The sequence below is a fragment of the Penicillium psychrofluorescens genome, assembly GCF_964197705.1.
Source record: "Penicillium psychrofluorescens genome assembly, chromosome: 3".
Classification (NCBI taxonomy): Eukaryota; Fungi; Ascomycota; class Eurotiomycetes; order Eurotiales; family Aspergillaceae; genus Penicillium; species Penicillium psychrofluorescens.
In genome coordinates this window covers 1703427-1718294 of record NC_133441.1, presented here as the reverse complement: position 1 = coordinate 1718294, position 14868 = coordinate 1703427, and the positions used below count along the sequence as shown (strand labels likewise).

General features: G+C 55.0%; 8 protein-coding genes across 8 annotated transcripts; 6 read left to right on the top strand and 2 right to left on the bottom strand.

Moving 5' to 3' along the window:
* Positions 1–100: 100 nt before the first annotated feature.
* Positions 101–1072, top strand: PFLUO_LOCUS4775 (ubiquinol--cytochrome-c reductase catalytic subunit rip1; the record flags this gene model as incomplete). The annotated part of the gene is made up of 4 exons (XM_073782158.1): positions 101–386; positions 521–609; positions 674–824; positions 891–1072. 4 exons carry the CDS (start codon positions 101–103, stop codon positions 1070–1072), a joined length of 708 nt encoding a protein of 235 aa, XP_073638841.1.
* A 704-nt stretch (positions 1073–1776) lies between these two features.
* Positions 1777–3217, bottom strand: PFLUO_LOCUS4774 (sensitivity to high expression protein she9; the record flags this gene model as incomplete). The annotated part of the gene is made up of 2 exons (XM_073782157.1): positions 1777–2582; positions 2635–3217. The coding sequence occupies 2 exons, from the start codon at positions 3215–3217 to the stop codon at positions 1777–1779; spliced, it is 1389 nt and encodes a 462-aa protein (XP_073638840.1).
* A 522-nt stretch (positions 3218–3739) lies between these two features.
* On the bottom strand, positions 3740–4251 carry PFLUO_LOCUS4773 (uncharacterized protein; the record flags this gene model as incomplete). Its single annotated transcript, XM_073782156.1, has 2 exons — positions 3740–4131; positions 4194–4251. The coding sequence occupies 2 exons, from the start codon at positions 4249–4251 to the stop codon at positions 3740–3742; spliced, it is 450 nt and encodes a 149-aa protein (XP_073638839.1).
* Positions 4252–5303: 1052 nt separating this feature from the next.
* On the top strand, positions 5304–7025 carry PFLUO_LOCUS4772 (uncharacterized protein; the record flags this gene model as incomplete). The annotated part of the gene is made up of 3 exons (XM_073782154.1): positions 5304–5395; positions 5446–5529; positions 5588–7025. The coding sequence occupies 3 exons, from the start codon at positions 5304–5306 to the stop codon at positions 7023–7025; spliced, it is 1614 nt and encodes a 537-aa protein (XP_073638838.1).
* A 741-nt stretch (positions 7026–7766) lies between these two features.
* PFLUO_LOCUS4771 (uncharacterized protein) lies at positions 7767–8685 on the top strand (the record flags this gene model as incomplete). The annotated part of the gene is made up of 3 exons (XM_073782153.1): positions 7767–7919; positions 7995–8342; positions 8464–8685. 3 exons carry the CDS (start codon positions 7767–7769, stop codon positions 8683–8685), a joined length of 723 nt encoding a protein of 240 aa, XP_073638837.1.
* A 588-nt stretch (positions 8686–9273) lies between these two features.
* Positions 9274–10054, top strand: PFLUO_LOCUS4770 (uncharacterized protein; the record flags this gene model as incomplete). Its single annotated transcript, XM_073782152.1, has 5 exons — positions 9274–9279; positions 9343–9353; positions 9488–9736; positions 9807–9855; positions 9914–10054. 5 exons carry the CDS (start codon positions 9274–9276, stop codon positions 10052–10054), a joined length of 456 nt encoding a protein of 151 aa, XP_073638836.1.
* Positions 10055–10618: 564 nt separating this feature from the next.
* Positions 10619–11383, top strand: PFLUO_LOCUS4769 (mitochondrial; the record flags this gene model as incomplete). Its single annotated transcript, XM_073782151.1, has 3 exons — positions 10619–10889; positions 11029–11222; positions 11294–11383. 3 exons carry the CDS (start codon positions 10619–10621, stop codon positions 11381–11383), a joined length of 555 nt encoding a protein of 184 aa, XP_073638835.1.
* Positions 11384–12369: 986 nt separating this feature from the next.
* PFLUO_LOCUS4768 (beta subunit of the F1 sector of mitochondrial F1F0 ATP synthase) lies at positions 12370–14260 on the top strand (the record flags this gene model as incomplete). The annotated part of the gene is made up of 5 exons (XM_073782150.1): positions 12370–12380; positions 12449–12618; positions 12746–12831; positions 12903–13262; positions 13325–14260. 5 exons carry the CDS (start codon positions 12370–12372, stop codon positions 14258–14260), a joined length of 1563 nt encoding a protein of 520 aa, XP_073638834.1.
* Between the last annotated feature and the right edge of the window lie 608 nt (positions 14261–14868).

Sequence of the window (14868 nt, the reverse complement as noted above, 5' to 3'; positions counted from 1 at the left end):
CCATCATCAATCCTCGTTTCTCCCCTACTCTACACCCACCTCCCCCCCTCCCACGCAATTGCTCGTTGCCTCTGGTCAATTGCCTCTCCCACTCCCCGCCATGTCGCTCTCCGCTACCTCCACCACTCTGCTGCGCACCTGCGCTCGTCAGCAGCTGCCCACCGCTCGGGCCGCGGTCGCCTCCTGCCAGCGGAGGGACGTCTCGAACAAGTCGTCCTTCGACAGCCCCTTCGGCAGCTCGCAGGAGTACACCTCGACCCTGAAGATCCCCAATTTCAGCAAATACTCCTCCAACAAGTCGCCCCGCTCCAACCAGGTCTTCTCCTACTTCATGGCCGGATCCCTCGGTCTGGCCTCTGCCGTCGGTGCCAAGGCTACCGTGCAGGGTAGGTTTCGTTCTTTCCAGTCCCCTGCGAGCAGAAGAGATGGAACACACAGTCACATGGGATGAGAAGGGCATTGCGGAAGGACTCGCACCACCCGATCGTCACATTTCGCTAACTCGCACACTCTCTCCCAGACTTCCTGGTCAACATGTCCGCTTCCGCCGACGTCCTGGCTCAGGCCAAGGTCGAGGTCGCTCTCGGCGCCATCCCGGAGGGCAAGAACGTACGTGCCCGGCCCCTTTTTCATGACCGATGCCCCCGTCCTAACCTGAGTGTCCCAAAAACAGGTCATCATCAAGTGGCGCGGCAAGCCCGTCTTCATCCGTCACCGCACCCAGGATGAGATCACCGAGGCCCGTGAGGAGAAATGGGAGGAACTGCGCGACCCCCAGTCCGACGAGGACCGCGTGCAGCGGCCCGAGTGGCTAATCATGCTTGGTAGGTGGACTGGATATCTACATAGTAACTGCCCTGATCAATACTAACTGGTTTTTGTTCCATCAGGTGTCTGCACCCACCTGGGTTGTGTCCCCATCGGCGAGGCCGGCGACTACGGCGGCTGGTTCTGCCCCTGCCACGGCTCCCACTACGATATCTCCGGCCGTGTCCGGAGGGGCCCTGCGCCTCTGAACCTGGAGGTTCCTCAGTACAGCTTCCCCGAGGACGAGACCCTCGTTATCGGTTAAGCAATTCGATACATCTGGTGCCATTGCCACAACATTGCGATCGTGGATGATAGAAAGGTGAAGGTGAAGGTGGAGAGGGGGGAGGAAGAATACTGTCTGTATGTGTCTGTGCCATATTTTCCCTTTGTTTTAGACGGAGCGGCTGTCAAGAGTAAGAGATTCTGTTTTAATGGACAAAAATATTAAACTCTCTCGGTTCGCGACGCTGTATATCTGATCTCTTTCATTGGAAGTTGGCCGCGGGCACAGAGGACGATTGATCGGGCACTTTCTTTCTTTCCTCCCCCCTGGAGTATATATATACTTGTGTTCTATAGTTTCCTCGTGTATTGCCTAGTCGTCATGAGATTTCCTTTGTTCGATTTTTTCCCATGAGTTCCAGACCAAACCACTAGATCTATGCTACAATTTCCCGCCGTAATAGACACTCCTCTGATTCTTCGTTCAATTTGTAGAGGTGGAGGCTGTCTCCTATCCCACAGATACGTACGACTATACGTTAATGCCCTCCGGCAAACTGTCACGACTTCATGTAGTTACATACAGATTCTATTCTTAGATTAGATCTGAGTCTGTCCATGGCTATATCCAGGGTTTCTATGTCCGGTCTGTGCAGAAATATATGTCTCAAAAGATGAAGCCACATCCACAAAGGAAAATCATGGGGATTGATGCAGCCATCTTGATGATGGGCTCGCATCCAATCAATGTCGGATCAGCGCAAGCACCAGGCCCATCACTGCGGCCCCGGCTGCGGCGCTCTGGACGGCTAGGGTCGTCAGGTCACGCTGGGAGATGGCGACGTTGCGGTCACTGAAGAGCTCGTGGAGTGCTTGTTGCCAGTATGCAAGGGAGGTGGGTGAAGAGGAGATATTTGAGAGTTGGGACTGAAGAGATTGGAGAGCGGTTGAGTTAGTGGTAGTGGTGGTGGATGGTTCAGGTTGCACCTCTGCATTGGCGATTGTTTCCTCATGGGCTTGAAAGGGGAGTAAAGCGACAGCGGAGTCCGCAGAAAGTGAGGCACTGTCGACAGGAGCGCCCTGGCTCAACGCTTTCTCCTTCTCTATCGCCTCAATCACCTTGTCCTCAAACCCCTTGACAAGTCGCTTGCGGCGCCAGGGTTCCACGGCAATTTGAAAGACCAAGAACAGCAGAATGTTCATCCCCATAAGCCCCCATGTTCCCCAGGTACTCATGCGACGGATCTTATCGGACCAGACCTGTTCCTCGTGGTAGCGCGAAAGAATACCTTTGCTCAGCTGCGCCGCAGACTCTTCAGCCTCGCGCTCAGCCTTCGACAACGCTTCTTGTGTCGAGGACTCGAGGACCTCATTTGCGTGGTCGTTGCGATACAGGAGCGTGAAGCGCTCCAGGTCTGTGGGCGACCATGAGTGTTTCCGTTGCAAGAGCTCGTTGACTTCGCGCTGGGAGGCAGAGCGGCTGTTGATCGCGGCGGCGTAGTCTTCTTTCGCCTTTTTGACCTGTGCTCGGGCATTGCGGAGCCGACTCTCTGTGTTGATTTTTAGTTATACAAGTGTCTGGTGTGAGCGGGTGTGGCGTACCTTGGAATTGGATTTCCTTCTTGAGAGCCTCGATACCCGAATAACCGGTTAGGTCGTTCAGCCGCTGACCAGCCACGAAGATGTTGGATTGTAGGTTATCCATCAAGGTAGTGAATTGCTTGGACACCTGGGACCGGCGGCTCTCGAGGTTGGACGGGAGACCCCCGCTCGGCGTTCCTTCAACATGAACGCTGCTCCCCTTGGTCGGTTCCTCATAGAGCGGCTTCTCAGTTTCTGGTTGTTCAGCCGGAATTTCGGTCTGTGGCAATGTTGCAGTAGGTCCGCCCACGTCTCCCGAGATGGAAGCCTTCTTGCGAGCATCGGCGGCCTCCTTCAGCTCTTCCGCGGCATTCTGTGCATCCACACTATCTTTCTTCTCGTCGGAAGGGGAATATCGTCCCGGCTGGCGACGGAATTGGCATTGTAGGCAGACAGAGAAGTTGCGCGTTGGGGCTCGGGTGACGGGAAAGGCGCTCGGGATGGTCGGGCGGAGCTGTGCTGCGCGCACTGGCCCTGAGGGTGTTCGTGTGAGATGTAGACTGGACCGAAGTGATTGCCGCAGCAACAATGGCATGCCCTGCATGGCTGCAAGGTCAGATCCAAGCGACGGTAGTAGGAGGGAGGTGGAAGTGGTGGTCCCGTGTAGGAATGGGGAGTCGCGGGAAGAAGTTCGGGACGGGTAGGCGCTTATCAGATCAGTTGGCCGTCGATGGAGCTGTTCTACCGCACGCTGAACATGTTGAATCTAACTTGAATGGGACTATGAATTTATTGATGGCTTTCAGATTTGTCAGTTATAATTTGTTAATTTATTGATTTCTTGACTAGCCGTTTTGCTTGCCGGTGGGAGTACTGTCCGCCAAAATATACATCTCCCGTCATACCTGACCAACATTCCAGTAGATGGTTAATTGATTGATTCGAATATACAAAGCACCTGAAAACCCATAAAAGCATACAATCTCATTGCCCAATAGACCTTAAACCTCGTTCCAGAAAAACGTTCCCTCGTAGAGTCATAAGAAGACCAGGTACAGTAAAATAGCGCACACCTGCAGGAAGTAAAGAAAGCAGCCACCAATTCCATATTCATCGCGGTCTTTCTTTATTCCTGGGTCTGCACCTTGTTGTCACCCTTCACAGCCTCGGCGTAGGTCGGTGGTGCCTGAGCACTGCTGCTCCCAGCACCACCCTCCGGCTGATCAGACGGCTTCGGCGCCGCCTGCTGGCCTTGCGGAACGGTACCATACGATCTCTGCTGAGAGGGATGCTGGAGCGGCTGGCGAGGGACATAGTAGTACGTCACGCCGCCGTTCTCCAGGTCCCGTCGCTGGCTTGCGCCGCCGGGGATGGGTTCGTAGGCCGCATCGTCATAGTCTCCCTCGGGGTACTTGAAGATGATGTAGAATGCGTGGATCAGGCCAGGGATGTAGCCGAGCAGACAGAGTGCAATGTTGATGATGGAGTCGGCGGTGCAGATGCCTCGTTTGACCCAGACTGTTTGCGCATGGTTAGTTAGCCTTGGTTGCGACGAGGCAGATGGAGCGAGAGGGACTGACCGGCAATAGGGGGGAAGAAGATGGCGAGGATCGCCAGGAAGCAGTCGGAGCTGCACATGGCCCACAGATGAAGATTTGATAAAGCTAGTTATAGGGTGGGATCTGATCGATCGTTGAATTGTCGGATGGAAGAGTGAGTGTGGGAGCCTAGCAGGATTGGGTCAGATGACGCAGGGTCAGGTGACCTGTGTTTTCATTTCCATCGGCGGAGGAGTCCTACCGACGGAGTACGAGTAGATTTGATGTGTAGATTTGATTGCAGGAGCCAGGATGAAAAATCAGATGAGGGGAAATGGCCCATGCACCTGGACTCTTCCAAGTCAGGCTGAACTACGAATAACATAGGTGACCTGGGTGTATACGATCAGGGAGTCCCGTGTATACTTCGCCGGTCGTATACATCGCCTGCATAGCTAGTTCATGCTTCTTGCTGCACGCCCCTCACAGCTCTCCTGCTACCCCTCGACTGCATAAACCAACGGAGATTTCATCGTTTTTGTTTAGTTTATCGGTGTAATAAAGATCGGCCCTCTCGGCCGCTAAACGGGCCCAAGCGAGACGCCAGGAACCACTTGCCCCGAACGGGCCAATCCCACCACCGGCGCTAAGCTGCTTGGGTACAAGCACCCTACTCTGTACCCCCTATTATGATTACTCTTTCGCGTGTTTCACCAGGCCAGCAACAGCAGTTAGTTCTTGCCCGTTGGGCCCAGCCAGCGCGAACTCAAGCCCGGGCCACCTTTCTCACCTCACCTCACCCATCCCGTCCCGTCTTCTTCTCCTCTCTTCTCTCCCTCTCTCTCGCTGCCCTTCCCGCTGGTCATCCTCTCCATTCGTTCGCTTCTTTTTCGTCTAAGAGCACCTTCGGGGCTCGTTGATTGCTGTGCGCTCTCTAGTCACTCGTTTGCTGCTTTTGTTCTCCTTCGCTTCGCCCCAAGCTCGACTCGCTTGCCTTTTTTTCTTGATGACCTGTGGTCTCCCCAAGCGTGAAGAAATGCCCTCGGCCCTTTGATTCGCATATCCGACCTACGATTGAATACTGGACTGGCGATCGGTTGCCATTGACACATTCCTCGGCAACGTTCCTCGACCTTTGAGATCAGGCCCGACATGTCGGGCTGCATCTCCCTATCCGGGTCGACAACCTGTCCAGCCTGGGATAGTGCCTCAATATCGACCGATTCCACTCTCTACGGGGACTTGTGAGTGAATAAAAGACAACGGTGATAGGCGAATGCTGACTTGATCATAGCCCATTCCTGGAAAATGTATCGACTGTCTCACAATTTGACCAAGCATTGAGCAGCTACCTCGATGGCAGCTATGTTACTTTGAAGTAAGTGCGACCCATCTCTCCCCTGGAAGGGCTAGTAAAGCTGACAACAAACTACCAGGTATGTCGATCTGTTGGGATGTGAAGGCCTTAATTCCAGCGCCCTGAATGACTACTATGCCCGATACACCACCAGCGTGATATGCAGTGGGCTCGTCCAAAGCTCCAAGGCTGCCTGCAGCCTGACTTCCGATCAATCACCGCCCCTTTGCGCAGACACCTGCGCGCTCCAAGCCATGGGCGAACAGGAGATTATCGTCAATTCGAAACTCTGCACCGGCACCGACAAGGACTATATGTCCGAGATCAAATCTGACCTGGCAGTGTGCACGGGACCTCTGAAATCGCTGACCGGCTCTTGCATCGAGGGATACACCAATCAGCAAAAGAATTGTGGCTATGCCTCCAACACACTCGGCCTCTGCACCTATTGTAAATCGACCAACTCGAGCGACTCTTGCTGCGCAGACGCCAAAGCCGGAACGCGCTGCCAAGGCGTCACCATTCCAACTTCAACAGCAACTCTCCAACCGCTCAACCCCTCATCAACCGCCAGCCCGACTGCTACAGCAGCAGCAGCAGCGACAGGTGGTGGTAGCGGTCTCTCCGGTGGAGCTATCGCGGGCATTGTCATCGGATCTGTTGCCGCCGTGGCACTCCTGGGCGTTCTCATCTTCTTTCTCTGGCTCTGCTACCGTCGCCGCCGCCGCTCGCAAAACGACAGTGGACTGAACCAACCTAATCCTCAACGAAGAGGATCACCGCCTATGCACATGCAGCAACCGGAAAGTCCCAAAGGATACAATATGGTCCCAGGCGGACGAGTGACACGGATGTCTGCCCTGCGCGAGATCCCAAGCTCTTCACCTGCCTACTCGCGCACGTCGGGCGCCATGTTTGGCGCTGCCAAGTATAGTGACTCGTCAGACTCGGAAGCCTTTGGCGCCAGCCCGGGAGCCATGTCCAAGAGGATCCCCCCCGTCACCGGAAAGCGCCACGGCTCGCTGTCGAGCAATTCCGTGCTAGCTGGTTTGGAAAGTGACAGCTCGCCTCGGTCTGGAACCGCCACCGCTACCACTGGAAACCAATACTCGTCCCCCGAAGCCGTGACCAGCGGCCAATCTGAGCAACTATCATATTTCCGGGACTATTACTCACAAGACGATATTCACCCTGGCGATCAAGTTGCTGTTCTCTGGGCGTATGCCCCACGAGCCGGCGACGAGTTCGAACTCGACCGCGGAGAAATGCTCAAGGTGATTGGCATCTGGGACGATGGCTGGGCCACAGGTGTTCGTCTTACTGAGCGAGCTGAGGATTATGATGTTCATCACCGCGAACAACGCGATAGTGGAGTGAGCAACGGTTCGCAACAGCGAACGGGTCCATCGCCCGCCCCATCGGGCGATATCAAGGCCTTCCCCATGGTCTGCATCTGCCTGCCCCAACATTGGCACAAGATCATCGATGGAACCCCGCAGGAGGAGGACGAGGCGTGACCGACCCAAAAAAGAACCTTTGTTCCGTGCAGACTTTAACGTCCTGATGACAGCGTGTTGACTCGTCTGTTTTCGCAAGGAGCCGATCAGCTGGAGACTGGCCCATCCTTATCGGCTTGACTGCCGCTTGCCCTGCGTTAGCGTGGGTGCTTGTTTTCCTTTGACGCGTATTCGATATACCCCACCCCATTTTCGGCGATTGACCGTCCATATATATTTTTTCTTTACCTCTATGCCTCTGCTTTTTTTTGTTGTTTTTTGACCGATGGAATCGGCACTGTTGCGATGGTGAACACGGGGCCAGACGAATCTTTTCGTCTTTAAATCATGTTGAGGTTTATGTACAACGGTGATTCGCGACGAGTGCTGCTGCCCTGCTTGGAGGTTTTCGTTCTGAGAATATCAGATATATACTGCACGCATAATGTATGTACATAATTTAAATTCGAATCAACAACAGTTTCCAACATCTTCGAAGATCAAATCCAAATCCCGAGCCGCGCTTCCGCCGCGCATCCGCCGCACATCCGCCGCCCAACCACCAGCTTCATGATGACTTACCCGGCCTTGCGGGGAACAATTCAAGGGCCTCGATTTCGCCATTTTCCACGCTTTACTAATCCAGCGGCTACCCCCCCTCATTGATGACAATTACGAAAAGGCAATTCTCCCCTCGCGGGGGGTATAAAGTTCTGCTCCATTCTCTTCCCAGACCCTAACTACATCCTGACAACTACAACCATGGCTGCACGCAAGATCATCCTATACACTAACCTCAGCTGCCCCTGGGCACACCGTGCTCACATCGCCCTGCGCGAAACAGGCCTGGACTTCGAACAAGTCCTCATCGATCTTGACACGCCCCGCGAGCCGTGGTATCTGGAAATCAACCCGGTAATAATGCCCCTACCTGACTCTCACCCATTCTCTCTCATCCAACTATTTCCAACTAACTCCCAATCAAACCAGGCCGGCCTTGTCCCCAGCCTCTCCTACAACGGCAACATAATCACCGAATCCGCCATAGTCGCGCAATTTATCGCAGACGCTCACCCGTCCCATCTTCTGCCCCCGTCCGGCCCCGCTGATAACGCTCTCTACCGGGCCCGCATCCGCTTCTTCATCGATGCCTTCTTCCCGAAGGTTCAGGTTGCTTATATGAAGTGTATCAGGTCTTCGTCGGAGGCTGAGCGCGAGGAGATGACGCAGGAAATGGTTGCTGCTATCAAGAAGGGGATTGAGCCGCTTCTTGAACCGAAGGCGGGCCAGGGTAAGGGCCCGTTCTTTGGGGGAAGTGAGAAATTGACTCTCGCTGAGGTGTGTATTTCCTTTCCCCCCCCCCTTTTTACGGGTATATACCTACACAGTATCGTGTATATACTGCTATACTGTACTGCCCAATTGGTATGAAGAAGTGTACTAAATGACTCCGAAACAGGTCCAGTGCGGCTCATTCCTCATTCGCATGCTCGCTTTAGCCAAGCCGGAGCATGGCCTCGTCAGCACGAAGCTGCCTACTCTGCTCGAGCAGCAAGCTCCGCGATTCAAGCGCTGGGCCGAGGCGACGTCTGCCCACGAGAGCGTGAATTACATCTTCAATGAGCAGGAATGTGCGGATCGGATGCGGAGGAGGTTTGCCGGAACGTCGTCGAAGGTGTAGGCTGTCTCCTGTTGTAAGGTATAATCAAGTGATCATGTTTCTGTTGGTGCCTGCTCACCTCGTTGTATTCTGATGGTCGTCGTTAGCCAGCCCCTCTGGTGGTGTGATTCCAGGCAACCCTAGTTTTCTGTCCCCCTTGTTAGGCACCCCGTTTTTTGGCAACATGGGCTGCGGTAGACATTGTTACCTAAATCCATATCGTCTTCCCTTATATAATAAGAAATAGGCCGAGTACATGTGTAGTTCTGTCGTTACCCACCAAGAGTCCAGCCGGGCAACAGGAATCACGTGTGGCCAAATAATCAATCCCCCACTACCAGCACCACCACCAACCACCACAACAACCCCTCAACTCTTTCTCCCTCTCATCATCCATTTTTTGTTGTTCCGTCTTTCTCTGCCTGTAAGTCTGGCCTGTCCGTCATTGTGATCGCCCTTCCCACCTGGCGCAAAATACTACCACTCCCCGGTCGCTTGTTCCCCTTCTATCCCACCGACTCGACTCAGCCACTGACATCGCGTGGTCCACCTAGCTAACCCAGTCTCCTTTCCCTCGCAGTCTTACTTCCCTCCATCCACGCAGACATCATGTCGGTGAGTATACACTCCAATCCACTGCCATACCGCTCTCATACTGATTGTACTTTCTCTCTATAGCTCGCATCCGGGTAAGACCCCTCAGCCTGTCTCGCGACCGTCCCCCTCCCCGCCACCCCTCCACCATTACCCCCCTAAACATTCCCACCACCACCATCCTCCCAGTCTGTCAATTGTTGGCAACCGATTCTCATACCATACACAGTGTTTCTATCCAAGATGAATGCATCACGGCATTCAATGACTTTCGCATGAGCCACGGCAAGACCAAGTTCATCATCTTCAAGATCGCCGACAACAAGAAGGAGGTCGTCCTCGACGAGGTCTCCAGCGATCAGGACTACGAAGTCTTCCGCGGCAAGCTCGAGTCTGCCCAGGACAGCAAGGGCAACCCCGCCCCGCGCTACGCAGTCTACGATGTCGAGTACGAGCTCGGTGGCAGCGAGGGCAAGCGGTGCGATTCTTCCCCCCCACCCTCTTCCTTATTTTCTCTTATCGAGCGGAATGCTTACTGTTCGCCATAGAAGCAAGATCATCTTCATCTCCTGGGTCCCCGACAACACCCCTACTCTGGTACGTTTTTGCTTCTGCTGCTTCGGGTATCTCGACCCTATTCTAACAACCCCTCCAGTGGTCCATGATCTACGCCAGCACCCGTGAGAACCTGAAGAACGCTCTCAACATCCACACCTCCATTCACGCCGATGACAAGTCCGATATCGAGTGGAAGACCGTCCTGGCCGAGGCCAGCGGTGGCAAGGCTGGTAAATAGATGAACAGCGCCGGCTGGGACCGGGCTGCGCGACCGATTGGAGGATGATGTGCTTTTTCTTATCCTCTTCGTAAGGGCGGAACGATTCAATCCATTTATTCTCTCTCCCTCTCTCTCTCTGCGTGTGTCGCTTTGTTTTTGCCCTTCTTCTCAGTTGTAATGCAAGACCGTTACGGCTCGGAGGATGGGTTTTGCGTGAAGATATAGAAGGACCAATCTCTGGACATGGAACCGCGCTGCTGTCTACTGCATTGAAGTAGTGTAAATGTAATTGATGCGTGAGAACATCCCGACAGCCATACTTGTCGAGAGCACCACGTGACACTGAATCACATGACCCGGCCAATCAGCGCCCGCGAGTTCCCGACCTTCCCACGCCAACGACTGAAACAGCGAACTTCATCCTCTTCCCTCTCAACTCACCACCTGCCCCCTCTGTCTCTGGTTTCCCAGCCAAACCATTCAGAGGATCCGCTGCCCGTGCTGCACGGCCCGCCCATCCCTCCCAATTGACTCCCCTTCGACCCGGTCACAGACCACCCCCCAACTCCCGCCGACCGCACAATGTTTCTTCGCACCGTCTCCCAAGCTGCACCGCGCAGCGCGGCCGCCCTCCGCTCGGGCCCAATGGCCTGCCTGCACGCCTCCAAGACCGTCGTCGCCGCCCAGCAGGCTCGCGCCGCTTCCGACCACGCCATCGCCAACCCTACCCTCGCCGGCATCGAGAAGCGTTGGGAGGGCATGCCTCCTCAGGAGCAGGCCGAGCTGTGGATGCAGCTTCGTGACCGCATGAAGGTCGACTGGAACCAGATGACCGTTCAGGAGAAGAAGGCCGGTACGTTTACCTTGCTGTCGTTCTTCCTCTTCCTCCAAGGGGCCCGCCGGCTTCGCCCCTTAAGTTTCCCTCAGTTATCCGGGGTTGCCTTGAGAGAAAGATTCTGTCCAAAACACCTGCTGATACGCCCATTCCATAGCTTACTGGATCGCATTCGGTCCTCACGGTCCCCGCGCCGAGACCCCCAAGGGCGAGGGCTGGAAGATCCTTTCCAAGGTGACCCAGCTCACCGTCGCGTCCGTGGTCATCTTCTACGGCATCCACTTGATGGGCAAGCCGCTACCCAAGACCATGAGCAAGGAGTGGCAGGAGGCCTCCAACGAGTACGCCTTGGTATGCATTATCCTCCATTCGAAGGGTTGCCCCGTTGTTTGTCCCCGATCTAACATCACACCTTTCTGCAGAACGAGAAAATCAACCCCATCCACGGCGTCAGCGCCGAGGGCTACGAGGGCAAGGGCTTCGTCCAGAGCCCATCCGCCGAGAAATCATAGATTGGCTGGTAGGAAGACACAGGCGTGCCCCCGTGTGCGTGCTGCTGGGGGGTTGCTGACCTGTCTTTTTTTGTTGGCCTCGCATTCCAAAACGCGTGTATCCCGTACTGTGCTATAATCCAATGTATCTCCTTTGTAGCCATAGACATTCGTTTTCTTTTTTATCTCCTGGTGTATGTGTAGTTGCGTGGTTCATACTTAGCTGTCAGTGTTCTACGGAGCGAGCCGGAACTGGGTGCGGAGAAGCCAGCCGCCGTGCAGCAGCACGAGTGACAGGTTGATCGAGCGTCCATCATGGGCAATTGGTATTTCTGTGCATCAGTATTATCGTGCTCGACTCGAGAATAATCTGATCGATGACCGCTCTGGTTCTGGTGTTCCTCGTGGTCCGCCAATGGTTCCCCAAATGGAGTCCAGTCTTCCACACACGTCAGAGATTTCCCGGCCACGCTGCCAGCTGCGACAGCTCCCTGTCCACTACCGGGAGAGCCAATGGATGTGAGAATCAAAGCATTGGCACTGCTCGCACCGGGCTTGTATTGTTCTCGTATTATGAGGGTATTAATATTATCCTACTTCCTCTCTTCGTCTCTGTCTTCCAGCTCCCATCCATCACTGTTGTGGTGATGCATCCGGGTGCCAAGCCCCCGTTTGTGCGCGAATTCCCGGGCAACCAGCGTGGCCCGACACCACCCTCACGGCCATGTCTAACGATGCCCTCCATCCAGGAACAATAATGATCATGATAGCTAAATCAGCGTAGAACCCAATAAATAAAAACACCCTCCTACGGTCACCCTCACCACCCTCGGCTCATGTCGGGACCCTCGGAAAAACCACCCCGGAAAGGCTAGGGCAGACTCCGGCGCCCCGTCCACCCTCGCAACCTCTGCCCTTGTCCTCTTTCTTCCCTTTTTCCCTTCCCCCAATCCCCATCCTCCCTCCCCTTGATCCTCCTCCCCCCATCTCATCACTTCACCGCCATCATGTTCAAGAGGTATGGCACCCCCTCAAGCATCCATTGCCCTCATTCTCCTTTTCTTCCGTGCTAATCCTCCCTCGCAGCGGTCTCGCCCGGTCCTTCGGGAGGGCTGCTTTTGCCCGCCCGGCCCCCGTCGCTCGCGCCTTCCAGCCTCTCCGCTCCAATGCCCTGCCGGCTCTGTCTGCCCGCCTCGCCAGCACGAGTGCCGCCCAGGTTGGCAAGATTCACCAGGTCATTGGTGCCGTCGTCGACGGTATGTTGGCTCCCGCCCGAAACCCCCCCCTTAGGAGGACCACGCGAAAATCTTTTTCCTGGACCTTCATCCATCCCCCCAGCCATCGCGATCGATTTCATCTGACAATATCATCGCCCTGCTACAGTCAAGTTCGAGGGTGACAAGCTGCCTGCCATTCTGAATGCCATTGTGACCGAGAACAACGGTCAGAAGCTGGTGCTGGAGGTCGCGGTACGTGATTCTGATTGGTTGATCTCTTCGGTGAAGGACCCCCGCAAGCTAACATGACCTCCTGCCAACAGCAACACTTGGGTGAGAATGTCGTCCGTGCCATTGCCATGGACGGTACGGAGGGTCTGACCCGTGGTGCTGCCGCTCACGACACCGGCTCCCCCATCAAGATCCCCGTCGGCCCGGAAACCCTCGGCCGTATCATCAACGTCACTGGTGACCCCATTGACGAGCGTGGCCCCGTCAAGGCTGCCAAGTTCGCTCCCATTCACGCTGACCCCCCGGAGTTCGTCGAGCAGTCGACCTCGGCCGAGATTCTGGTCACCGGTATCAAGGTCGTCGACCTGCTGGCCCCCTACGCCCGTGGTGGTAAGATTGGTCTGTTCGGTGGTGCCGGTGTCGGCAAGACTGTGTTCATCCAGGAGTTGATCGTAAGTTTTTTGCCTCTGGTCGTAATTGTCCCCTTCCTTTACTTACCATTCCTTTTTTTTAGAACAACATTGCCAAGGCTCACGGTGGTTACTCCGTCTTCTGTGGTGTCGGTGAGCGTACCCGTGAGGGTAACGATCTGTACCACGAGATGCAGGAGACTGGTGTCATCCAGCTCGATGGTGAATCCAAGGTCGCTCTGGTGTTCGGTCAGATGAACGAGCCCCCAGGTGCCCGTGCCCGTGTCGCCCTGACCGGTCTGACCATCGCCGAGTACTTCCGTGACGAGGAGGGTCAGGATGTGCTGCTCTTCATTGACAACATTTTCCGTTTCACCCAGGCCGGTTCCGAGGTGTCTGCCCTGCTGGGTCGTATCCCCTCGGCCGTCGGTTACCAGCCCACTCTGGCCGTCGACATGGGTGTCATGCAGGAGCGTATTACCACCACCCAGAAGGGCTCTATCACCTCCGTCCAGGCCGTCTACGTGCCCGCTGACGATCTGACTGACCCTGCCCCCGCCACCACCTTCGCCCATCTGGACGCCACCACTGTGCTGTCCCGTGGTATCTCCGAGTTGGGTATCTACCCGGCTGTCGACCCGCTGGACTCCAAGTCCCGTATGCTGGACCCCCGTATCATCGGTGACGACCACTACGACACCGCCACCCGCGTCCAGCAGATGCTCCAGGAGTACAAGTCGCTGCAGGACATCATCGCCATTCTGGGTATGGACGAGTTGTCCGAGGCCGACAAGCTTACCGTCGAGCGCGCCCGTAAGCTGCAACGTTTCCTGTCCCAGCCCTTCGCCGTCGCTCAGGTTTTCACTGGTATCGAGGGTACCCTGGTCGACCTGAAGGACACCATCCGCAGCTTCAAGGCCATCATCGCCGGTGAGGGAGACGATCTCCCTGAGAACGCCTTCTACATGGTCGGCGACTTCGAGTCTGCTCGCGCCAAGGGTGAGAAGATCCTGGCTGAGCTCGAGGGCGGTTCGTCTTAGATGTAATTTTGTCTTTGTGTGCTAGCTAGAGCTGCTCCCCCTTACCCTCTCGTGTGTGTCTCCTTGCCTAACTACTCAGCGCCCTGGTCGTGTGTTGATTATTTTTCCTTTGTTTTCATCCTGTTACTCTTCCACACTCGACTTCCTCTTTTCCCTTTTCGATGCGTGTATAATACTCGATCTAAAAGAGAAAAAACAAAAGGGATTTGACTGTCGAGTCTGATGTTTTCTGTTTCTGTTTCTGTCGTGTGTGAAGTGAAGACGTTTCTTTAGAACGATGCGGAGAAGAAAGACACCAGGGTGCATGAACGAGTTGACTGGGCGAGTGACTGACTAACTGAGAGTGGGCGAGGGCATGGTGGCCATCTTGGCCTCTTTTCTAGTTGGCCATTCGGACGGGATTGCCTCTTTTCCTTTATTAAGCACGGCAATGGGTACCTCTGCCGGCGCTTGTGTTTCATTATTTGTGTATCTAGAGCTGGAAAATCCTCCGCCTGTCTGGCGATCTTGATCTTGGTCCATACAAATCGTTTTCTTTTGTCGATGCAATAATCTTCCAGTGAGGTCGTAGTGGTAGAAGTCGTATTCTGTAGTCACTGCTGAAGGTA